This window comes from Vicugna pacos, chromosome 14 (genome assembly GCF_048564905.1).
Source record: "Vicugna pacos chromosome 14, VicPac4, whole genome shotgun sequence".
Taxonomy (NCBI): domain Eukaryota; kingdom Metazoa; phylum Chordata; class Mammalia; order Artiodactyla; family Camelidae; genus Vicugna; species Vicugna pacos.
The window spans coordinates 4,519,673-4,545,819 of record NC_133000.1 but is presented as its reverse complement, the minus strand read 5'-3'; the positions used below and the strand labels follow the sequence as shown (position 1 = coordinate 4,545,819).

General features: G+C 38.3%; 1 protein-coding gene across 5 annotated transcripts in view; it reads right to left on the bottom strand.

The window, feature by feature from the left end:
* Window positions 1–17,333, bottom strand: part of PAN3 (poly(A) specific ribonuclease subunit PAN3) — a 111,315-nt gene extending 93,982 nt beyond the window's left edge. For 2 of the 5 annotated variants that reach the window (XR_012079854.1, XM_072976054.1), the window contains exons 1-3: window positions 16,262–17,273; window positions 2,211–2,332; window positions 1,062–1,128 (exon numbers count right to left, since the gene is read on the bottom strand). Coding sequence is in view for 4 of the 5 variants with exons in the window: in XM_072976054.1 (XP_072832155.1) it covers window positions 1,062–1,128; window positions 2,211–2,332; window positions 16,262–16,691 (619 nt within the window). In the remaining variant the exon portion in view is untranslated. Of the gene's footprint in view, window positions 1–1,061; window positions 1,129–2,210; window positions 2,333–16,261 lie in introns of all 5 variants that reach the window. The other 3 variants (XM_072976052.1, XM_072976051.1, XM_072976053.1) reach the window with 3 other exon arrangements.
* Between the last annotated feature and the right edge of the window lie 8,814 nt (window positions 17,334–26,147).

The following is a 26,147-nucleotide window of genomic DNA, read 5'->3' as shown; positions in this document are numbered from 1 at the left end:
GAAATCCTACAAAATATAGTAAATGTTCTTAAAGGAACCTTAGATCTCCTTATAATGCAGTACATATAAATTGCTGCTTAATTTCTCTGGCTTCATCTGGATTTTCATAGTCTAGTTCTTCATCAGAATTAGCTTTAATTTAATATAACTAATAATACAAAGAGAAAGAAGCTAATAAAAGACAAGATTTTTGTGTAATTTACACATTCAAGACTCTTAAAAATAGGTATTACTCATCCGTTACGCTACCTTTGAGATCATTTAAAAGTCAGCCTATAAACTCTATGGGCATGTCAAAATATTATAATACTACACATCAGTTTCTAATAATTTTATTCAGTATTAAAATGCTGTTTTTTTCCTACAGCAAAGGAACAAAGGTTGAAATTTCCAAGTAGTGATAGACACTTGATACACACACATAAAATGTCTATCTCAGGAAATAAATGCAATTCTTTTCCTCATCATTATTAATAATTGTTAACACTTTACTGATAGAGAATATAACACTCATTTGTTACATTTTTTTTTTTAAAAATTACTGAACATTTATTTTTAAAACAGGATACAGAAAGATACTTGTTTGTAAACTGGGACACAAAAAGGAAATTCTGTATCAGAAACCTTAAAAATGTCCATAATCTTTGAAACAACAATTCCACATCTAAGAACGTTCCAAAAGAAGTAACTCAAAACATGAACACAGATTCATACACATAGTCCAATACTGGAGTGTATTGGACTCCAACAGTCTTTTTTTAAAAAAGAACAGAAACAAAATTAGTTAAGTAAGTTATGAAAATAAACAACAAAATTCAATTTATAATGAGCAAGAAACACTCACATTACCATTTAAAAGTATATTTATTATGATCTTGAGTATTATTATGTATTACATATATGTGTGTGTCTGCATATGTCCAAATCTTAATGGTTATCTCTGAGTGTAAAGATCACATCATTCTCATTTTCTTCCTTTTATCTATCAATAACTTTGAAAATTTCTATAATGGACATATTACTTTCAGAGTCCAAGAGAGAGAAAAGAGACCAAGTCTTACCGTGGCCTCCATATGGCTTGGCACTGTCATTTAGAAGGCTTGGGGAACTGCTACTATTAGTCATTCTCTGAAAAATAAAATATAAATACATAATATCACGAGGAATACAGAATTAAGAATATTCAACTAGTTAAGCTAAAATTGACCCTTTTTGCACCTTCCCCTCCAATCCATGGTTCACATCACACTCTAATCCTCCTATAAACGTTGCTGCTTGGATTACCATCATCTATGCGAAAACTTCTAAATACTCTAACACATCAAATGAAAATTTTACTCACTAGCCAAGTATTTAAAACCAATGTCACAGACCTATTTTTCTGTTCTAATTCATGTGTGGTTGATCTACAGTGTTGTGTTAGTTTCTGGTGCACAGCATAGCAATTCAGTTATACATACATATATATATTCTTTTGCATATTCTTTTTCATTATGGGTTATTTCAAGATATTGAATATAGTTCCCTGTGATGTACAATAGGACCTTGTTGTTTATCTATTGTTTATATATACTAGTTTGTATCTGCTAATCCCAAACTCCTAATTTATCCCTCCCCTCCTTTTCCCTTTGGTAACCATAAGTTTGTTTTCTATGTCTGTTTTGAATTGCACTATTTTGAATTGCACTTCCGTAACTTATCAGCCTGGGCAAGACACATAACAACTACATTTCCTTGTCCATAAAATATAAATTACAATATCCATCCGAGAAGATGTAAGGTGACTATGCATAATTCAGTAAGTGCTCTCTAATATCCTCTCCCAATGCGTATGAGCCTTTGTATACTCTACAGATGCTATAAAATTAGGCTACTCTCTGCTCTCTAAATATGTCCCATGTTTCCTTAGCACCCTCCCCAGCTTCTATGGTCTCACTATCCCAAAAGGCCATCATTCCATACTCACAAACACACAGAGGTGTGAAACTAGTCTCTCTGTAGCCATTCTCTACATACTCCGACCCCACTCTTAAAAGCTCACCCTGACTCCAAACCTACAGGAGACGGCTTACCTGTACACCCCCCTCCTCAGCACCTCCTAAAACTCCACCTCCCACTAAACAAATCTGGGGATAAACGAAGACTCTACATGTCTCCCTCTTTGGAAAAACTTCAAAATTTAGTGCCATATAAATTCACACTAACAATACCTGCATCAAGGGATACTTCGTTTCTACAGGACTTCCAAAGCCATTAACGCCAATGAAGCTGGTGCTGAAATAGGAATCTGTGAGACTCGTATCAGTCAAAGCACCTCCATCTATTCCAGGAACTGAAAGAGAAGGAAAATCCAAGTCTAAATTATTTAAAAACACAGAACACTGATGTCGTTTCTCTGTTTCCAAATAAGTTTTGAAGTTTCAAATCTGTCACACTTACTTTTATTTACTTGTTCATAACAAAAGGCAGAACCAAATAAAACTGGCTCAACTCCAAAAATTTGTTAAACAATACTCAAGTTGAATAATTTTCTTCCCACAGAGATAGCTATTTTGTATTAGTCACCTGAGAACCACCAAGCACAACATGAAGAAACAAACCACACTGCATCTGTAGTTTTCTCATTAAGTTTTCTTTAACTTTGCAAGAGGAGAGGGGACTATAAACCACTGCAATTTCTCCCAACTCTTCATATGCTAAACGGAGACAAGTTCGTCAGGACTGTTTCTCATAACACATCTCATGAAACAGATCAGCAATCCCCCATTAACTCACAATTCAGTAGAACCAATTCTCCAGTGGTAGCAATGGGACAGAGCTGAGGAATACAGACAAGCTGTTGGTTGGCTCTAGGGTAGAATAGTCAGTAGAGAATGACTGACTGTAACTGCAGAAATAATCTACCATACATCAACAAAGCGATGGACAGTACCTTTTAGATGCTACTTCCTGGTGAGTACACTCAACCCTTGAACAATACAGGTTTGAATTGCATGGATCCAATTAAACAAATACATTGGAAAATTTTTTGGAGATTTATGACAATTTGAAAAACTCACAGATGAACTGCATAGCCTAGAAATATCAAAAAATTAAGAAAAAATTCGGTATGTCATAAATGCACAGAATATATGTAGACGTAGATACTAGTCTATCCCTACACAGGCATAAGGTAAGTGATAGTTAACATTAACAATGTGTTAGGTTTTTTTTCACTGTTTTATAGCTTTGCTTTTAAAGGATTACATTACTGTACAGTGTGCCTCACTCTCTCCTACCTGGAGAAACCGCGTATCAACCTATCAGCACAGGTAAGTGGTTTTTTTAAAGTAACATTTCCAGTGCTATATTATGAACATGTCTGTAGCACTGTGTGCTATAGAGATTTTATAACAATTCATTCATTAGTGTACAGGCTAGGCTATTGTGAAGCCGTCATATCACTTCTATTGCTGCTGCTTCCTTATCAACGCACAGTAATTATACCTATAAATAAATATGAATTTCCTTTTCACATTATCTTTTCATCTTTAACGTCCAGTGTTAGTAAAATGTATGACACCTCTAGTATTTTGTGTCATATATATTGATGTAGGTACTGACATAAAATGATTCATCTGTTAACAGATGACATGAACTTACAGTATCAATAAATACAGTACAGTACTGGAAATGTGTTTTCTCTTTCTTATGGTTTTCTGAATAACATTTTCTTTTCTCTAGTTTACTTTATTGTAAGAATACAGTATATAATACATATAACATAGAAGAAAATATATTAATCAACTGTTTATTTCATCAGTAAGGCTTCCAACCAACAGTAGACTAATAGTAATTAAGTTCTGGAGCAGCTTGAGAGACTGGAGTTCCATAGAACATACTTTTTAAAAAACAAAAGGAGCCCCGCTGAAAATAGTGAGTGGTTCTCCTCTGCCAAATAGGACAACACAGACAAGATGCTGGCAATGCTCATTCTAAGGGATGAAATCCAGACTTCTTAGCGTGACATTAAAAAGCCCTCACCTATCTGTTCTCAACTTACTCTAGTATTTCCTAAAAGTGCTGGGTTTGAGTTTCTTTTCTGCCACTTACTAGATCTAGACTACAATGTCTTGGGCAAAATGTTTTAAAATGGATATTATACCGTCATCTGTAATTGAGACTCACACCATCTACCTGTAAACATCAATGAAAAGTTATGAAAAGCAAAGAAACAGTATCTTAAAAGTTTCTTGTAAAAATCGTGATTGTTGCATGACTGTAAATTCACTAAAAACAACTGAACTGTACATCTACAATGGGTGAATTTTAGTATGTAAATTGTACTTCAATAAAGCCACATTTTAAAGATCAGTGAAGAAAAAGGGGATTATTCAGTAAATAGACTTAAGACCTATGTATCCATCTGGGAGAAAACTGAGTACCTTACACAGATGTTTCCAAAAGATCAAAGATTACAATGTAATCTAAGTCTCATTGATATTATTGCCTCCATTTTTCTGATGAGGCAGGGAGACAGAGATGCTATGAGACAGAGCAGTGGATGCAGGTGCAAGAAACAGGCACTCCTCTGACCACTCAGGAGACACTCACACCATCCTTTTCTCTACTGACTGTGGAATGAGCACAGACCAGACTTTGAGAAAATACAACTGCCCACAACGTCTGTTTCAGTCAGTTGCCAACAACTGATCCTCGACAGCATTTTTAGTCTAAGTCTCAGTTTGCACCTCTGTAAAACGGAAGTCGTAAGATCTACTTTCCAGTGTCGTTGTGTGGATAATTCAGTATACTGGCATACCTGGACATTATTAGGTGCCAAGCGGTTACTTTTTGTGGTTAAAACTTTTATCTATTTATAAATTTACTTGTAAAGGTTAGCTTACTTTCTAATGAAACACTAATATGTTCTTTGTATAGAATGCATTATGGGAAATTTCTTATGGTTTTTTAAAATATAAATAATGAAAAGGTAGCTTGGAACATTTGACACATCTATTACAAAACCCACAGGAGTCATCTGGAAGCAAAGACTTGAATCCAAAGCAGGTGGCTGGGCAGGACATACTGATCTGTCTGAAGAGCTGGAATTCCCTCAAAGCTAATCAACTAAGAAAAAAGTCCAAGGGAAGTATGAGAAAACAGTAATTAATGACTACAAACACTGTATTTCCAATCCTCACAATAAAGTTTCTGTGCAGAGCCATAATGAGATCAATTCCACATTTTAAACTCCTCACCCAACAATGAAGCATCATTATCCAATACCAGTGATTATCAGAGAGAAGTGAGGCCTCAGCAGCACAGAGCACTGATCATATGTCAAATGTCCGAGGCATTTTATGTGCACTACCTCATTGTGCTACCTACTCAACAACTGTTACAAGTTGAACTGTGCTCCTCCCAAAATTCCTATGTTCATGTCCTAGTTCTCAGTACCTCAGAACGTGATCTTATTGGCTATAGGGTTATTGCAGGTGTGATTCAATGAGATGAAGTCATTAGGGTGAGCGCTAATCCAATACGACTTATGACCTTATAAAAAGGGAGAATTTGGACACAAACACACACACGTGAAAATGAAAGCAAAGATTAGGATGATGCTTCTATAAGCCAAAGACACCAACGATTACCAACAAACCACCAGAAGCTAATTGAAAAACACAGAATGGATAATTTCTCACAGCCCTTAGAAGAAATTAAACCAGCCAACACCCTAATCCTGGACTTCTAGGCTCCAAAGCTGTTAAGGCAATAAATTTTTGTTCTTTAAGTCAAAAAAAAAAAAAAGTCATGTAATAAAAATGAAAGATTAAAATGGGAACCATTAAACCAAAAACATAGGCTAAAGAAAAATATTTCAGATGAACAGTATGCTCAGAAGTTTATAAAAGGCCAAGATAAAAAAAGAAAACATTTAAGTTAAAAAAAAAACTCACCTGATAAAATAACACCAATTTCTTAGAGCAAACATACTTGCTAGTACTAAACTCTTTAGAGAAATTATCACAAGGATTTTTATATATGGTGCACTTAACATAATGCATCTTCAATACAGTTGTAAGGAAGATTTCCAGAAACACTTTATAGTCATTCTCAATAGAAGCAGAAAACATAATATTAAACCACAACCCAACTGAAGTAATTCCATAAAGAGCCAACAACACGGTTCAAGTACTTAGCTTTTCAGTGATCTACCTAGACCAATACTTTCCTCTTGAATTCCATTCTTTTGCTTTGAAACATTCATTCCTGGCTGAGATAGACAGACAGATATGAACTAATACCAGTCACCATGTATTGCTTTATATGCACAATCTCAACAGTTCTTTCAGATGTACATCATTCAATGACCATTTTGGCGGCAGTGCCAGTGATGAGATTTGAAACCAGAACAGTCGTACTTCAAAGCCTCCAAAAATCACATTCCATTTCTGTCATTCCTAAAGTCCAGACTTACATTTACAACTGCCTATTATTAAATGTCTCCAACTAGACATGTGAGAGGTACTTTGAAGCTAAAGTTTATCCTTAGCTCCTTTCTCTCTCTCATCCATCCCCCCAAGTAGTTGCTCTGTCCAATCTCTCGAATATGCCCCCTATATTTCATTTCCACTTGCCAAAATCAAGTCCTTAGTATTTCTCCTTCCAGCTATTATTAAGCCTAATCTGAATGATTTCCCTATTCCCACCTTTAGAAGCCCAAAAAAAGTGTCTTCTTAAGACACAGACCTCATCACTTCACCAGCACGGCCCAGAATGGCTTTCACAAAGTGGCCACACAATCTGTCCTCTGACACCACTCTCCATAGTAGAGCCTACTCACCACACTAGAGGACCAGAGAACAAAATCATGTATGACGCTTTCTCTCAAAGCCTGCGTCCTTGTTCTCATCTGCCTGGCATGCCCGTCTCTTCTACCACATGTGCATCATACATCTTTCAAAAACCAGTTGAAATAACGCCTCTTCCAAAACATCCCTGAACAGTGTTTGTTACACACTTTATATCTATAGCATATCATACTATGCCAAAATGTATCCATTTCAAAATCCTTTACTAGGCCACGCATTTATAAATGGAAGGAACCATGCATCTCTTACTCCCCAACACCTGTATGCTATCTGGCACAAAGGTGTTCAGGAAATGTTTGATAATTAAATTAAGCTTCCCAGTCAGTGCCCAGTATATGTGTGCTGTGTCATTTACTAAAGAGTAAGTCATTTGCACAAAGTACCAGACCTCCAGAGAGGTAAGCTGGCATTGTTTTAAAAGCCACAAGGTCTATCTGGCAAACTGGTCCTTATGGAAGTCATCCTAGCTTTGCACCAAGATTAGCCACAGCAATGCCTATAGCAAAAACAAAAATAAAAAGTCCTGAACCAGCAATTTTAGATGAATCAAGAGGCTTAACAAGCAGCCAGCTAAGATCCTACTATTCCACACCACAGCATATACAGTACACTGTTTAAACATTAAATTTTTTTTAAGATATACATTATTAGTCTCCTCAATCAGAAAGTAACTGCAGTGCTGCAAGATGCTGGTGAGCACGATTCTGAAGGGAACGACAACACTAAGGCCTTCCCAGGTGAGCTGACTACCAGCCTGACCACAACAACTAACGATTGTCAGCTGCAGCTACTTAATATTTAGTACTGCCCACCTGATTACTTACTGAAAAATGTCTTTCAGTAAAAGACAGTTTTAGTTTGGGATCCATGCCAAGATAATTGCCTTTCCTAACAATCAAAAGCTGACAACAAAGCAATAAATGTTTTGAAAGTCTTCCACTGTTCTTAATTGTTTTCTCAGTAAAGTGACTTGGAATTTAAAAATGGAGAGAGAAATTTCATTTCTAAAACCAGCTTATTCCTTGTGCAAAATATCAGTTCAAGATCATCTAAACCCATGTCTTATTGAGAAATGAGAAGTCGTCTTTTGCTTTTTTTTTTTTTAAATAGCACCTGTCATCTCTTAACATACTATAAAATTACTGGAGCTGTATTTATAAATACTGTCAACTTTACCCATTAAAATGTAAGGACCACAAAGGAAAGGATCTTTTATTTATGTGATTCACTAATGTATTCCAAGAATCTAAAACAGTACCTGACACAGAGTAAGTGCTCAATAAATGTCTGTTACATAAATGAATGAATGAATGAACGAATCCCCACTTTTAGCCCAAATTATAGTTGAGAGCTTGCCATAATCTTTTTTCAAGCACACCACTTGTACACATTTAAATCTTTTTTACAATATGTGTCAGAGGACCTTGCTAAAACTTTAACTTAAAAATAAAAAGCTGCCTTGATAATTCTTCCAAGCATTGAGGACAGGAGTAAGATTGCCTGCCCTGTCTTTGTCAAGAAGACTCTCCCTCAAGATAGCCGACATATTGCCAGGAAGTCTAGGAACCATAAATTTACGGTCCCATTCCATTTGTCTTTCTTCACCCAGATCTCATCCTTTCAATAAAGGATACAGTCAGATTCAGGAACAGCAATATTAATAGACAGAATAAGTTTATGAACAAATAAGCGAAATAATGAAGCCAAATGCTATGTAAAGTCCTTGCCAGCTCTTCCAGCTCCACCTAGTATCTTTGAAGGCAGTCTAACGTATCTATACTAAGAATGTAGACGAACAATGAAAGACTATTAAGTAGTAACACTCGTCTTTTATTAAATACACAAATGCAATTCTCCCAGAGACTTATTTACAAATACTAGCTTATTACGTTGCAAAAGATGTGATTCACATAACTATCTCTAGATATATGAGCCACTGGGAAAAATTTCTTTCTGGGGAAAATCTTGAGATGGATGACTATTTCAAACATCTTATTTTCAGCTAACAGTGTGTAAAATACAGGTTTTTTTATTAAGATATAACTGACATATAACATTGTATTAGTCTTAGATGTAAAATTTGACTTGATACATGTTTATATTGCAAAATGATTACCACAATAAGTTTAGCTAACATCCATCACCACACAGTTATTTTTTTCACATGATGGGAACTTTAAAGATCCACTCTCTTAGCAACTTTCAAACATACAGTATTGCTGTACATTATATTCCAAGGACTCTTTTATCTTAGAACTAGAAGTTTGTACCTCTTGACTACCTTCACCTACCCCACCTACCCTCACCTCTGGCAACCTCCAATCTGTTCTCTGTAATATCTAAGAGCTTGGGTTATTTTAAGATTCCACATGTATGTGAGATCATACTGTACTTGTCTACACAGTTCTTTTTTTCTTTTAATGAACCAAATTTGAACCAGATTGCTGAAGATTCTGTATGCTCCTTACCATTTGTGTATATCGTATTTTGCATAAATTTATGTATCAGTATACATAATACATTAGGATATAACAGCTTTGTGCCATCATTGGTAATAACAAAAGACTATAAACAATCTAAATATCCACTAAAAAGAATAGTACAATTATACAGTGGAATAGTATGCAGCTGTTAAAAAGAATAAGGCAAATTTCTATCTGTGGATGTGGAACAAACTACAAGATATGCAATTCAGTAACAACATTCAAAGAGCATTAGGCTTCCATGTGTGCCCACACATGTATACATGTGTTGGTATGTGCAAGAGATAGGAAATACAAACACAGTGATGGTACAAAGAATATTTCTGAATAGATACATCATAAATTGGAAAGAATAACTGTCTTTTGGAGAAGGATCTGGGAACCAAGGAAGGAGGGAGACTATTTTTCACTGTGTACCCTTTTGTGCTATTTAAATTTTTAACCAGTGCATGTAGTACATTTTCAATTCCAAAAACAAGATACTGTTCCTATTTTTCTAAAGCTCGAATTTTAAATATTAAAAATATAATTAAAAACTAGCTTGAGAAAAATAGGAATAATATTTATTTTTTAAAGGAAAAGCAAGAGATACCAAAAAAAGACATCAAAAAAGGGAGAGGTTTTATTTCTTAGAAGAGTGTTATCTACATGCCAATTAACTCAGCCAAGGTAAGTGAGATCAGCATGCTCTGCCCTAAAGTTAAGCTGCTGAGAGGTCAATATTTTTAAAAGTTGTTGGGGAGGGAGGAGGATGAATTCCAAAGATTGAACATAAAATAATTTGTTTTCTAGAACATAAACATTTAGAAGCAGAGAAACATTTTAGAGCTGAAGGAATTTTAGACATCATGTACCACATCCCATTCTCCTGTTTTACAGACAAATAAATACATTTCCACATGGACTAAATTACTAGCCTAAGATCACAAAGTTATTTTGTAAGAGAGAGTACTAAAATCAAAACCTCAGGACCCCCAGTCCAGGAGTAATTCCTATATACTGAAAGGAGACACCAATACTCTAGGTATTGATTTGCTAACAACTATGTAACAATATATAAAACAAATATTTTATCATATTCCTTTATATAGCTTTGGCCTAAAAACTACTTGATAAACAGAATATAAAGTAAGTTAATAAGGAAAAATAAGTGTAAGAAACTTGCTACAAAACTTGACTGTGTCTATGCAAGCACATGCTATGGACTGAAATGTTTCCTCCCAAAATTCACATATTGAAGTCCTAACCCCCAATGTGACTGCTTTTGGAGATGAGGCCCTTAGGGAATAATTAAGGCTACACACACAAAAACTATTAATAATGATTAACCCCAGGCAATAAGATGAGGTTGGTTTATTTTAAATTTTACTGCTGTTTCAATGAAAATGTTACAATGTTTGACTTTTATAGCTTAAAAGCTAAATTAAGTAAATGAAATTCAACACTAAAATAGGTTTTTAAAATATTTCTAAGTACTGTAAATGTTCATAGTTTTGTATACAAAAGCAGATATGCCTAGAGGAAAGCAAACCAAAAAAAGCTGTTCCAAAATAAAGATAGATATAAATTTTCCATGTTAAAAAAAAGAAAAATTCAGCAAGAAAAACGGACTCTTGATACACAGAACTTGCCTGAAACTCAAGGGAATTATGCTGAGAAAAAAAAAAAAAACTAATTCCAAAAGATCACATGCTACGTAACTCCATTTATAGAACATTCTTGAAATGACAAAATTATAGAAATGGAGAGCAAATTAGTGGTTGGCACAGATTGAGAGGGAGGGTTACAAAAGGGCCACTTGCGGGTGACAGAGCTGCTCTATGTTTTGGTTGTTGGCAGGCACACAAACACACAATAAAACTCTATAGAACTGAATATGCACACGTATGCACACCAGTACAAATGAGACTTGGGAAATCTGAACAAGGTAAGTGGCCTGTCAATCAGCGTGGTTGTGATACTGCACTACAGTTAGGAAAGGTGTTACCACTGGGGGAACACAGTAATAGGACAAGCTCTTCCTGTGTTGTTTCTTACAACTGCATGGGGCTCTACAGTTACCTTAAAATAGAAAGTTAGTTTAAAAAAAAAAAACAGAAAGAAAGAAAAGAAAAATTCTATAAAAGGGTAAAAACGGGAAGACGTTTTGGCAACCATTTCTCTTCTCACAGGGTCATTTCAACTGTTACTTTCATGGAAAGAAGAGTTTTACTCGTTAACTGATTCTTACTGAGACTTATGTTAGTACAGCCCTTTTTGAGCATTTCTGAGAAAGCTTCAAGCTTTCCTCCTAAAACTTCTCAAGATCTAATACTTATGCACGCATTTGTATTCCCCACTAGAATACAATCTCCATGAGGGATGAGGGCAGAATTCTGTTTCATTCAATGTTGTGTTCCTATCACCTAGATCAAAGCTTGCCACTCTGCAAGCACAATGTTAAAAGAGTGAAAGGAATGGTGTTATAAGTGTTAGTTATCCACGCTACCGTCAAATAAAAATGTTTAAACCTACACCAGCTCTCCTCCTGCCAAGTTCCCAGTACTTGCTTCTCTGTCAGCTGATTCAGGGTTGTGGGATGACACGCGTAATCCTGCTTAAACAAAAACAGTTTTGCCATATTCCTTATCATACATTCCAGAGTTTGTACATGAACTTCAAGTTATCCCCTGCTTTCTTCCATTTGGGCAGACAACCACAGTTCAATCATCTGTAGCTATTTTACTAGTCTTGAAAATATTCTCAAAAACTCTGAGGTAAGGAAAGGCACAGGTAAGTCGTAGGCTTATTAGTAGGAAATATTCAGTAAGAGCAGCAGCCAAGACTGAAGCCTCACTACGTGCCAGGCAGTGCTCGGAGGGACACGTGCAACCCGATCCCCTCTCTGAAACAGGCACTACGACTAACTCCATTTTTTTAAATGAGAAAAACCGAGGCCTGAAAATTAAAAATTTGCCCAAGATCACAAAGCTAGCAAATAAGAGAACCAAGCCCCTTTTAAGTATGTCTTACAGCAAAGCCTTCATTACTAACTAAATCAGTGGAACTAAAAATGTCTGTTTTCATAAAAGAAATCTACTGAGTTTCAAATAAAATAAGCACATAAAATACAAATGTTGGCATAATACCTTAGCTGCTAAAAAATGAACTTGAAGATGAAAAGTCTAGCTAGTTGAAAATATGAAAATTACATCATTAAAATGTAAAGAATCAATAATTCAGCTGAACCTAAATCAAACCACATTTAAGCCTTAAAAGATACCAAGTCCAACAGAAATATGAAATGTCAAAGACTTAAAGTAAATGCTTTTAAAAATAAATAAACAAACTTATTTTCCAAACAACAATCCTGAATGCCAGAAGATGTTTACTACATTGCCAGGTCAACAGAAGAGCTGGAAGTAAGAAAACATAATACTCTGTATAGACAATAAATAAGTAACAAAGAAAGTATAGTTCCTTTACGAGATTGAAACATCATTGCAACAAACTATACTAAGAAGAAAAAAAGCCTTTGTGCTTCAGTTTTCCAATGTTTGCAAAATAAGTATAAAATTTTCTCTTGCATTTACCTCTAAAGTTTTCACACACAATCTGAAACACTAACAAAACAATTCCTCAAATGTGAATTACTAAAACAAGGGTCAAAAACTCAACTACCAAGAGGAGCCAGGCATATAAAAGTCACCCAGTCAGTAAGGAGGAAATATGGAGTCTCGCCCCATCAACAGTCCTAATTTCAATAAGAGCTGCCCTTCAAAGGAAGCCAGAAATCCACATTTCTATATTAAACCTCCTGGTGTTTTATATGTTGTCAACTAATTAAATTACAACCCACACACATGCAAATTAAAAACACAAAATTATACCATAAATTATGGCCACCAAAATGGCTAAAATTATAAGATGGCTAATATGAAGTGTTGGGGAGAATGTGAAGCAACTGGAACTCTCATACGCTGCTGGAGGGAAAGTAAACGTGACACAGTCACTTCAGAAAACCGTCGGGCGTCATCTACCAAAGCTGAATATACACATGCCCCAGTACAAGCCTGCAATTCCACTCCCACGTGATCCAACAGAAATTCGTAGACTTGAACCAAAAAACATGTTCAAGAATGTTTCAAACAGTGCTCTCCTTAATAGACAAAACTGGCAACATTCCATTGCCCACTAACAGTAAAATGAGAAAGTAAAATGTGGTACATTCATATCATGTAACACTACAGAGGAATGAGACTAAGGAGGCTGCTCCTACATAACATGAATAGATCTTACAAATATGCTGAAAGAAAGCAGCCCACAAAAAGAGGGCACACTATCTGATTCCATTCCTATAAAGCTCGAAAAAGTGAACAATGAATGCACAACGTTAGAATGTGGTGTCTGCAATCAGTAGTTACCTTTGGGAAAGGGTGGTGACTTGGAGGGGCAAGAGCAGGGTGTCAGGGGGAACCGATCATGTTCTAGTTCTTGATCTGTGTCCTATTCTAAGTAGGTGTTCATCTGGTGAAAATTCCAAGAACTGAGGATTGGTATACTTTTTCTTGGGTACGTGTGCTTCAAATAAAAACTTTTAAAACACATACACACGCCTAGAAGATACCCAAGGAGCCCAAGCAAAATATTTCTGCAGGTAGAGCCCGCTTACCAAAGTAGATCTGTTTATGACCTCTCGGCTAAGGAAATATTGTACATTTTTACTTTAAAGAAGAGCAAAGAAATAAGTAAAAGCAAAATAAAACTGTCTCAGTGACGCTACATGATCAGGTCAGCAGCTAATAAAATTCAAATATCTCCTAACAGGAACACCTCTTAGAGTGTGTTGTCTATTTTAATTGCCTTATACGCTTAATTAACAAATCAAGTCTGTCTCAAAAGGGGAGGTGGGTAGAGCTCAGTGGCAGAGCACATGCTTAGCATGCACGAGGTCCTGGGTTCAACCCCTAGTACCTCTATTAAAAAAAAAAAGTCTGTCTCAAAAGATAAGAATACCATAAAATGTAGAAAGTAGACTAAAAATTAAAGTATAAAAATTCAAAGCACCAACACAATCCACTTCCCTGATTCCTGAACAAATTGACTTGCCATTCGTGATATGAGGCAATTTTATCTCATTCTTAAGGAGTCACAACCTGTACCACTGAGTTACCAAGAAGCCTACAGTAGAAAAGAGACTTAGGCTTCATTTAAGCCCGACAGAATCCAACTACATAATGCAGTTACCTAATGAAATAACTGTTAAATGACTAAATGTTAATTTTAAAATGCCTCTTATCACTCCTGCCAGTCCTCTCAAGACCCTACATCCCAGACAATTATTTCCCTTTTCTGAGATATATGAAGGATCCCCCACCTTCAAGCCAGCACTAGTATTTCTCCTCCACCTCCCATTTTCACCTGTCCTATCTTTCATGTCCCAAATCTACTACCTCTGTGATTAGAAAATCCTAGAAATATCATGTAATAAATCAAATCCCAGCATTTCTGAAAGTGCTTCCTCCTGTAGGTAACAAAACTACTGTTCAGTTTAATTGCTTACTAATCAAACATTACTCTTGCATTAATTTGAGCCACAACTCAATATACTCAGCAAGTTTACCTTGAAAATGCAAAGTTGCTGCTCAAAAGTGATAACATTCCACAAACAAGATAACCATTTTTACAGAACATTCTAAGTTACAAATTAATCTTCTTAGCGTATCACCCTCAGGAAATATACTGCAGTAAAATCCAGCCCACCACAGCAAAAAGAAACAGTCTTTTTTCAAAAAAACACAAATCTCTTCATTGAGCAAATTAAGTGCTAAAGCATCAAGCCAAGCTTACAGTTTAAAAAACAAAAAAGACAAAAACGTTCTGACGTCCAAGTTCAGCTGCCTATCAAATTATTTTAAGATCTAAAAACTGTCCAGAATTCCCAAGAAAGCAGGACTTTCCCATTTGGTTTAGAAATGCTCAATACATCAGAAACAAAAAAAGAAAAAATTTGACACTTGCTCTACTCTTTCCTTCAGGGCAACATTCTGTAAACTAGATCACACTTACACAACTATAATTGCAAACGCCACCCACGAACAACTAAAAAGTTGCAAGTCAATAGATAATAACAAGGGAAAGAGTGAAAAATACACTCCTAAGACATCCGAACTCAAGGGCTCAGTCGCACATCCCTGGTGGCTCTCAAGGCTCCAGGCTAACCGTTCGCTTGATACAAAGCAGTGGAAGACAAGATCCTGACTGACACCCCGCAAACTTCTTCCAGCTTTTGGGAAAACTATATTGAAATGCAAGTCTTGTGAAATTCCTACTCTCAACTCTCGGCTAAACCCAAGCATACTGCAAAAGCTGCTGTCCCTTCACTCCTAATCCTTAGAAAGCATTTCCTGCCTGGAAAACCTCTGTCCCAGCAGCTTTCCACAAACTTTTTCCGTTCGTTCGACCTACTCCAGGAAGCCTAGAGCCCGCCCTCACCTCCCGCCCCTACCCACACACACCCACTAGGGAACCTCCGCGCTCGGCCGACTGCACTCCACACGGGCACGCAAGACACATGTGCCTGCAAACCCAGCCCCTTTCCACACCCCCCGGAAACGACACCCCCTTTCCCACACCCCGCACGCCACAGCCCATCCCCCTTCCTCCCCGCCCCCACTCCCATCACCCCAGTCCACCACCCACGTTCCCGGGAAGCCGGCCTCCCCTCGCTCCCGGGCTCGCCGACGGCTGTGGGGAGGGGAAGCGGGAAGAAGGACGGAGGGCTCAGGCCGGGCCTAGGCCTCCCAGACCGCCCAGGGAGGCGAAGGCGGAGACCCGCGAGCCGGGCTCGCCCGCAGGGCCTCATCCGGCCCCCCTCCGGCCCCAGGCCTTCCCTCCGCCGCCGCCCCAAGGCCGAGGCCGCCCTCCCGCCCCGACCACACTCACTTGCCAACCGCGGTCCATCGAGGACGCCGCTGCCACCTCCTCCGCCGGCCGCGGCTCCGGCCCCCGGGCCCCCCAGGTCCGGCTTCTTGGGCCCTGGCGGCGGCCCGGCTCCCCCTCCCGGGACCGCTCCGGGCGGAAAGCCGGCCACGGGCGCGCCCGCCAGAGCCAGGGGGACGCTGTTGCTATGGAGGCCGAGGCCCGGGGCAGCCCCGGCGGCCGGGTCCTCATGCAGGAACTGACACTCCTCCCCGTAGAAGCAAGTCTTATCCTTCGCGTAGTAGCGGCAGTACTTCAGCTTCACTCCCGCCGCCGCCCCGCCGGGGACACCCCCGACCCCCGGCGGGGCCACCACCGCCACTGCCGCCGCCAGCGAGGGGGAGGAAGAGGAGGCGGCGGCCGAGGGGGGCGGGAGGCCGCCGCCACTGTTCATGGCAACGCCGCAGCCTCGTCTTCCGCTGCCGCCCGAGGAGTCGCCGCCGCCGCCGCCACCATAGACCGGGGAGGGGAGGAGGACGCCGCCGGTGCCGGAGAAAAGCCTGGGCGGGTGGGTCTGTCCCGCTGCGGGAGCCGGAGCCGCCCGGGGAGCGGGGGGAGGGGAGGGAGGAGGGGGTAGGAAGGAGGGAGGGGAGGGGGAGAGTTGGGATTCTCTCTCACTCACTCTCTCGTTCTCTTTTCTTAAAGGGGCCGCGCGGGACGACGGGGTGGGCGCGCGGGCCCAGACGGGGACTCCGAGGGCGCGGGCCAGGGGAGGGGCAGCGGCGGCGGCGGACGGGCGGGGAGGGCAGAGGGGCCGGTTTATTTTTAAATTCTGCCTCCACTCGCTCTCTCGCGCTCTGGTTCCTCCGAGTTGTTTATTCCATTTTCCTCTTCCTGAGACGGCCGTCGCTGCTGCGCCTGCGCGGCGAGGCGCGGGGGCTTGTGGGTAGCGAGAGCGGCAGGGAAGCCTCGCCGGGCGTCGGGCCCCCGGGGCATCCGCGAGCTGGCGGCGGTTGGACGGGAGGTCCGCCGAGCCGCCTGGCCAAATTCTCACGAGACGAATGCCTTCCGTTTTCGTCTATCCTCTTACTTAGAAAGCCAGACGTCATTTTTTTTTAATTGAAAAGTCAAAATTAACAATGTGAGCGGTCATTTTGACGGCCCGCACCTGGGGACGGAGCCAAGCCCTTGCTCTGTCGGAAGAAGAGCTTCGTCTGTTCGCCACACTTCCGCGCCCTCATTTTTTCACCACCCTCTTTTTCCTTCCCGTTGAGGGTGCTGAGAACTACAGGACTGATTGAGTTAACTTCTGGGCCTTTCATCCAAAAATCGAACCGAAGAAGGTTGATTTAGTCAAACCCCCAGCTGAGTGCAGCACCTGTTTTCTCTATTTATATTATTGAAAGCCTGCAGTAAAATATTGTGAAAAAGTAAGATGCCACCTGGGAACAAGGCTGCCTTGACAGCGGCAGAAGGTTCATTGGTAACTGCGGTTGGTTTCTCTTCTCCAATCAGCTCCGTCGTGATTAGGAATTCATTTTTAAAGTGTAGTTTATGCCTCAGTGGTCTCTGATGTTCTGCTCTGCCATATTTAAAAAGGCAATTTTAAATTTTCAGGGATTTTAAAGAATTGCTATGAAGGGAAAATAACTTTAACATTTTAGTTTCCTCTGTGAAGGGTTGTCTAAAAAGGCAGTTGGAAGGGGGATGTTTGCTGGCAGTATTTGGGGAGTTGTGGCAAACAGTAGAGGTCGCAGGAGAACGGATGTAAGCAGGGGTGCCATGCTACAGAAAGGGGGGAAGTGGAGTCCATAGACCAAAAACGGGTAAGCATGGTGATGTTCCTTAGCCAAATTAAAAATAGTAGTAACTGTCTTATGTCTCTGTTTAAAAACATGTTCACATGTGTATGTATTCAACAGATATTTATTAATGCCCATTACGTGTACCAGGAGCTGAGCTGGGAGCTGGGGAAGCAGAAGTAAACAAGGTGCAGTCTTGTCTGAGTTCAGATGGCTTGTTTATACTCTGGTTGGAGAGGCACAAGATTCACAGGTGATTACAAACCAGTGTCTTAGGTGCTAACCTTATGACATTAACCACTAGAGGATATTAAAGATGCTAGACTTCCTGGAGGAAGTTGATACTTTAATAGCAAAGAGTTGAGACCATCTGCTTTGAATTCACACAGATCTGAGTTTTGCAACCCAGTGCCTATGCTTAATAGCTGTGTTACTCTGGGTAAGTTGCTTCACTTCTCTGTGCCTAATCCTTAAGCCAGGTAAGAATAATAACCTGTTTCATAAAATAGAAACTAATAATGTATATGAACTGCCCCATGCTTAGTAAATATTCAGTAGGTTGTAGCTAGTAATAGTATTGCTGCTACTAGTAGTTAACGTGTGAGTGCAGGAAGGGGCCTTCCTGGCAAAGCAAACAGCTTGTGCAAAAGGCTTTGAGGTGAAAAAGAGCTTAGATTGTTAGATTGGTGATAGTGGAGAATTGAGCAGGGACCATAACACAGAAGTCCTTGAAAGGCATGTTAAATGATTAGACTTTTTCTTGAGGGCAATAGAAAGTTATCACAGGGTTTTAAAAAGTCAAGAAATGACATCAGATTTCCCTTTAAAAAGAAAAAATTGATTCTCTTAAGAAACTCATAAGAAAAGTAAGGAAGATGGGTTATCACCAATTTGTAGATGAACAAACCCAGGCCTGGAGTTACCAGCTTGTAAATTGCAAAGCCAAGGCTTAAACTCAGACCTTCTGATTACAAAACATGTGCTCTTCCCATTACACATTTTACCATTTCTACATGAGCATATATGTCTATCGATAGCTTGGAAAGGAAAGTGGTTCTGTGCTGAGACAACAGAGATTCATTAAATTCATGCCAAATTAAGCATATCATTCAAACCTTTATCAAGAATCTACTGTGTACTGTGTACTGAGCAAGTTTTGCGCTGGGCCCTGATACACAGAAGTGTGTGAGATACAGCCTTTGTCCTCATGAGTTAGTACAATCATGAGAGAAATGCCAAAGATAAAGTAAATCATTCCTCAGTACCACACTGAGTACCACGTTTGACAAGAGTTCTATTAAATCCTTGTGAAGAAGATGGAGAAAAGTAGGCTCAGATTCCATGATTAAGTGACTTTAGTATTCTGATTAGTCATAATCAAAATGTTAATAAAGCTGGCTTTGCCTCTCCTTAAACAATATCCAGAGTATTGATGAATTGATACTTGTCAGCGTGCTCTTTACTGTCCTCCTTTAGACTGTCCTTAACCTATTTTTAGGGGAAAAAAAATGTTATCTACTGCCTAGATGAAGAAATATATAGCATATTTAGCAGATCTGCAATGTGTTGCAAAAACAGGGAGGATAGATAATGTGATAAATGACAGGTTAGGATTTGTCAATCTCCATCATCTGGAAATATGGAGCAGTGCTAACAAAATGAAACCTAAAATAACATGAGGGAGAAAAAAGCAAACGGGCACTTTAATACATCACTGATGATACAACCTCACCCACCCCTCAACCCTGCCTTCTCAGAGCAAGTTGGCAAGGTTGTTTCAAAGGCCTTTAAAATGTACATCACCTTTGAACTATTGAACTAAAGTTCAAATACATCCTAAGAAAATAACCTTAAATAACAAGTTTTATGCTGCAATATTACATATGAAAGCTAAAAAAGAGAAGTTGAAAACAACCTGAATTCTAAAATGGGAATGGTTAAATAGTAAACTGTCCATGTTGAATATTATGCAGCCATTAAAAAGCCATGAATTGTGCAACAGTGTTTATGATACAGTGTGAATATTTAACATGATACGAAATTGCACATGCTGTTTTATTGTAATGGTGTAAACAGTAAAACTCTAATAGAAATAAAGGTTAAAGTAACTGCCTTAAAACATTAGCAGTGGTTTTAAGACAGTGGTAAGATGACAGAGTACATTCTTCCTACTTTTCCTTTATTTCCCAGATTTGTATCGTGAACATATATTATTTCTGTAATAGAAAAATAAACGTTAAATTTGTAGTGTAATCTAAACCTTTTAATGCTGAGGAGTACACGGATGTTTGTTACAGTGGTCTCTGTATTTTTTATTTCGTTTTGTTTTCAAATAAATTTTATGAAGATAAGCTGAACACTTGGTCATTTCTTTCAATTTTCACTAGTCGAGTGTTTCTCAAAGTATATTTCATGGAAGTCTGGTTTAAGAGTATATTAATCAGTATTACACAAAGAAAAAAGTTCTGTTGTTGCAAAACTTTGGGAAACTGAGTTAAGCAACTTTACTTCAGGTCTTTTTCAGAGCTTTTAATGTGTTGATATGTTATAATTCCCTAAAAGCGGGACTTAATATGCAGAGTTAACCAAAATTTTTACGACTTTTTTCAGAACACTTTATACTTTGAGAAACACTGTCCAAGTCATCTGCTTTCTGATTTTCCCTCTGTTTTAAAATTTGTCCACATTCTTCAGTTTGCCATCCCGACCATGCTACCCTGCTTTCTATTTCTGTCCAGCCGTAAAAAGGAAATACTACCTCAGCTCATCAGAACAGGGGCTCCTTCCACCTGGGACAGTCCTTTTGCTCCAAACCTCCTCTGACATTTCCTTAGGAATCTTGTCATTCCCCATCCAATATCTTCTCTTTTCTGACCCTCTTCTTAGTATATGGATATGTAAATTTAAATAATTTTTAAGACCTTTATTCCTTCCTGTTGTGAACCTCTTGTTATCAGAAACAAAAGTGTTTTTGTTCTGTTTTTAAAAGTCCCAGAAACAAACACTGCTAGTAAGCAGGCTGACTGATAACAGCCACATTGGAGGGCAATGGGCAATACTTATAAAACTGTTAAACATCCATACCCTAGTCCCAGCCGTGCCGCTCTTGGTATCTCCCCTAGAAAAGCACTTTAGTGCTCAAAGAGGCATACACCCAGTGCACATTCGAGGCATTGTTGATAATAGCGAAATTGGAAATAACCTCCATGTTCATAGATGGGTCTATACGTACCATGATCCTTGAAGACCTATTGTTGAATGAAAAAGGCACGATGCAGATAAATATGTGGAATATAGCACCTTTTCTGTAAAACCATTAAAATATTTCCTGTAAGAATATATATAAATGTATACAGAAAAGACTGGAAGGATAAACATTAAATTGCTAACAAGATGGGGGTCGGGAGTAGTGATCAAAGAGGATTTCATTTGTAATGTTTCAGACTTTAGAAGAAGGTATGCCTGCTTTTGTAATTAAAATTTTATTTTAAAAATTCCCATTGGTTTCCCTCTTTTGCCTTGTCTTCATGGGCAGTTTATTTGAATCATCCATTCATAGCCAGTCTCTTCATCTCCCATTCATCCCTTAATCAAGATTAATCTGACATTTGCCTTTCCTATGTTAAAATATTTTTTTTACAGGAGCCACCACTGATAATAGTTAGCAAATTTATTACATACTTTTCAGCCATTTTATATTTCCTCTGTGATACTCAATGGCATTAACCATTTTCACAGCACTCCTCTCTCCTGGCTTCCAATTACCTCTTTTTCTTGTTTTTCCTGCCTTTTTAGCCCCTCGCTAATGTTTCCTCTGCCTCTGCCACTCAGTGCCACCTGCTTGGTAGGCCTTGCAGAAATATTTGTGAAATAACATTTCAGGTAATTCAGTTATTATAATTCCAGACAATTCACAAGTTATCCTCTGAGCTTTAAGCTTGTATGGTGAACATGAAATATAATGTTAATGAGACAAAAAAGAACACTGGATTTGGAATTAAAATAACTAATTTGAAACCTAGTTTTTACTGCATTATACCCTTGTGGCTTTTAGCAAATCTCTTAACCTCTCTTAGCTTCAGTTTCTTAATTTTTTAAATGGAAATAATCCTTACTTGATGGAACTGTCCTGAGGATTCAATGATATAATGAGAACCTCATGGAGAAAATAATCTCTCTGCCACTAGGTAGACAAAGTTTTTATTTGAAAAATAATTTTAACCACCTCTCTGTATAGAAGGCATTCTACTTCTTAATAACTTTTATTACCTTTAATATTATTTCTTTTAGCTCTCTGTCTCTCTCATGCATCCCTTAACTTATATGATGATGATGTTGGCAATTGCTGTAATGATGCTTCAAATTCCATAATGTTTCACAGCTTACAAAAGCAGCTAGGCATGTTTTTTACTTCTCCTCCCAACTATCCTGTGAAACAGTTAAAATGAGGATATTATGTTAATATTGGGCTTCTGAGACTTTGAAAAGATCTATAAAGTTCTATGACTTGCCCCAAAATGAGTCAGCTTAGGCTCTCTAAACTCCCGTGTTCTGTGATCTTTCTCTCCTGAACTGCAACCATCTCATTAGAGTTAGTTGCTCAGGCCACCAAAGGGGTAGGAACCACCCCTGAGGGGTCTCAGCTGTTCTTCCCCAGGCTCTTAAACAGAACGTGGAAATAAGGTTGATGGAAAATAAAACGACAAAGACTTTCAGTTTGGATTAGGAAGAAAAGAAGAAAGCTGTATGTGTATCAGGATTCCATTAAAGACGCACAAGCACTATGAGCAATAAAGAACAAGGGGCCTGTTACAGAGATCAGAGGGCCCACGACTTGGCGGCGGGGGGTCCCTGCAGTGCCGGCGTCTGCATCAGGTGCAGAGCTGAACCACCAGGGGTCATCCTAACCAACAGTGTGGAAGGACCGCTGGACGTGAACAAGAGCAGGGCCAACCTGGAGCCGAAAAGGGCACCCAGGATTCCCGAGGACAAACTGGAACCCGATCCGTTTCTCACTGACCTCTGTGGTCGTTGTGGCACTGCACGTGCACTTGGCCCAGGAATCAGAAAAGCTGAAAGAAGAAGCTGAAGGAACTTCAGGCCCCAGCGCTTCCCCGCACCAGGAAGGCCAGCTCGCACATGGTAACCCGTGGGCAGGTGGCCACAGTGCCTGGTGCCCTGCCCCGGCGGCTCTTCATCTTCACCCTCTGGGTCACACACAAACTCCTCTTGTGGTCAGTACTAATGGAAACCATACTGGGAAATAAATTCTGCTAAATACAAGTTCCAGTTTGGCTAATTTGACAGTACAGAAACCACCACAGTCCATGATTTATCAACTTGGTGTCTGCATGCTTTTTCTTTAAACATCCTTAAAATAAAAATAAAAATAGTAGTAGAGTCATGCTTCCAGCTTAGATGATCAACTAACCTTCATAAACTTAAAGCAAGCAATTCTATCCCCAAAAGAGGATACAAAATTTCCTTGTCCATCTTTAGGTGATACTCACTCCCAGCTGAATCACACTCTTCTAATAGCCTGTAACTTAAATACTATGTTATAAGGTTAATTACTGTTATTAAATATTTTAACACAAGTCATGTTAAATGGCAGGGGAATGGCAGAGGAGAGGAAAGAGTTGTTTAATATGCACAAATATATTCAAATCAAAACAAGAAATAGCTACTTCAACCCTTGTTTCTATAACTTAGTCACGTGGCCATAGCTTTATGTTACTTCCACGTGGCCCGCCATCGGTGCAGACCCCAAACTGCAGTTCTCTGCTGATCCTGAATAATCCCTGATAATAAAAGATGAGTGTATTCAGGAATGAAAGGGTGGTTTAATAGTTGAAAATCAATGTATTCTACCATATTAACAGAATTAAAGAGAAAAATCATCTTAATAGTCACAGAAAAAAACATTTTATGAAATGTTTTTGAATGCCCATGATATTAAAAAAAAAACCCATAGCAAACTAGTAATGGGAAAGAGCATATTTAACCTAATAAATGGTATCTATTAAAAAATAAATCCTATAGCAAATAGCATATTTAATGGTGAGATGTTGGAAGTTTTCCTTTGGAAATTAGAACATTGGATGCCCATTATAACCACTTACACTAACATGGTACCAGAGATTCTAACCAATATAAAAAGGGAGAGAAAAAAAGAATTAAGGATTGGAAAGGAAGAGATAAAACAAAAGAGCTGCAGAAATTATGTATGTGTATCATTGATACACAATTTTTGATTGTCAATACAAGATCAACATGCACAATTCAGTTGTATTTCTGTGTACCAGCAAAAATTAGAAAACTGAAATTTTAAAAATGATATAATTTATACTGCCATACCTAGAAACAATTCTAATAAAATGTGTGGAAGACCTCGAAACATAGAACCATAAAGCCAGTTAGAAAAACATGAATTATTATTAAAAATATCTAAATATGTAGACATAGCAGGTTCACAGATTGGAAATATTAAAAAGATATCAATTCTCCCCAAATTACTATACAAATTTCGTACAATCTTAGTTAAACCCAAATAGAATGTGTGTATGTGTGTGAGAGAGAGAGAGAGAGAGACTGTTCACTACAGATCAGTGAAGAAACTGTTGTCTTTTCAATAAGTGATGCTGGTTTGATTAAATATCTATATATGGGGGGGGAGAAAAGAAATGTGAACCACCTCACACCACTTAGAAAAATAAACTTAAGGTAGATTACAGATTTAAAATTAAAGCCATAAAGCTTCTTAAAAATAACATGGTAGACTATCTTCATGACCCTGATGTAGCAAAGATTTCATGAACAAGACATAAGACATTAACAAAAGGGAAAAGCATGAAAAATACATTAAAATTAACATCTTAATCTTTAAAGTGAAAAATGGGAGTGGGATAAAATATTATAACATGTATAACCAATAAAGGGCTTGTAAACATAATATATAAAGAGCTCCTCCAATCAATAAGACAATGATAAACAACCCAATAGAAAAATTAGCAAGAGACTTGAAAAGCACTTTTCAAAAGATGACATGCAAAAGACCAATAAGCATATGAAAAGATTTTTCAATGTCATTAATAATCAAAATGAAAATTAAAACAAAAATGAATACTAACAACATAGCTGACAAAATGGCTAAAATTTTTTAAGTGATAATACCAAGTGTTATTATCAAGAATTGTAGAGTAGCTGAAATCTTTATATACTGCCACTGGAAGTTAAAATTGTTACAACTACATTGGGAAACAGTTTGGCAATATCTATTAAATTAGACATAAGCAGACACAGAAATTCAACCCCCTGGTGAATTCCCAATAGAAATGCATACATGTGCATCAAAAGGCATGTACATTATTCCTAGAAACATTGTTTATTGTGGGCCAATACTAGAAAAAAATGTGTATATATATGTGTGCATGTGTGTATATATATATGTATATATATATACACACATACACACACCATATTTTCTTTATCCAGTCATCTGTTGATGGACATTTAGGTTGCTTCCATGCCTTGGCTATTGTAAATAGAGCTTCTGTGAACATTGAAGTTCATGCATCTTTTTGAAACAATTTTTAAGTATTAATGAAGATTTCCCACTACCATCCCATCAAATTCACCAAGAATCCTCTCAAATATTTTCCCTTATTTTCAAAAGAAAATGAAGCTAAGAATAGTTAAATAATTAACCTAAGATCATACAGCTAAGTTCAGAGAGCCATGTTCAACCTAGACCACCTAAATTTGAGAGCTCTGCTCTGTTTTCAGTACCCCATAGTATCTCTCCAGCAGAATGAACATTGTTATTCCTTTTCCCCAAATACATCCCTCCCATTCCACCTGTCTCCACTTTCCCTTCTCTGTTCTCTCTCTCTCAGGTAGGGGTAACTGCTCTGTAGTCAGGTGTGTATAATTAGGTGATTTTTGTCTAGGCCAAAAATTCATAGTGTGTCAAGGAAAGTTGAGCATACTACACAGAAGATATAATTCCTCATTAAAGGTATTCTCATGCTAGAGAGTAGTTTTTAAATTTGATTATCATTTTCAAAAGTAAAGAATCATCAAAGTAGAAACATAGTTGTGGTAACTAA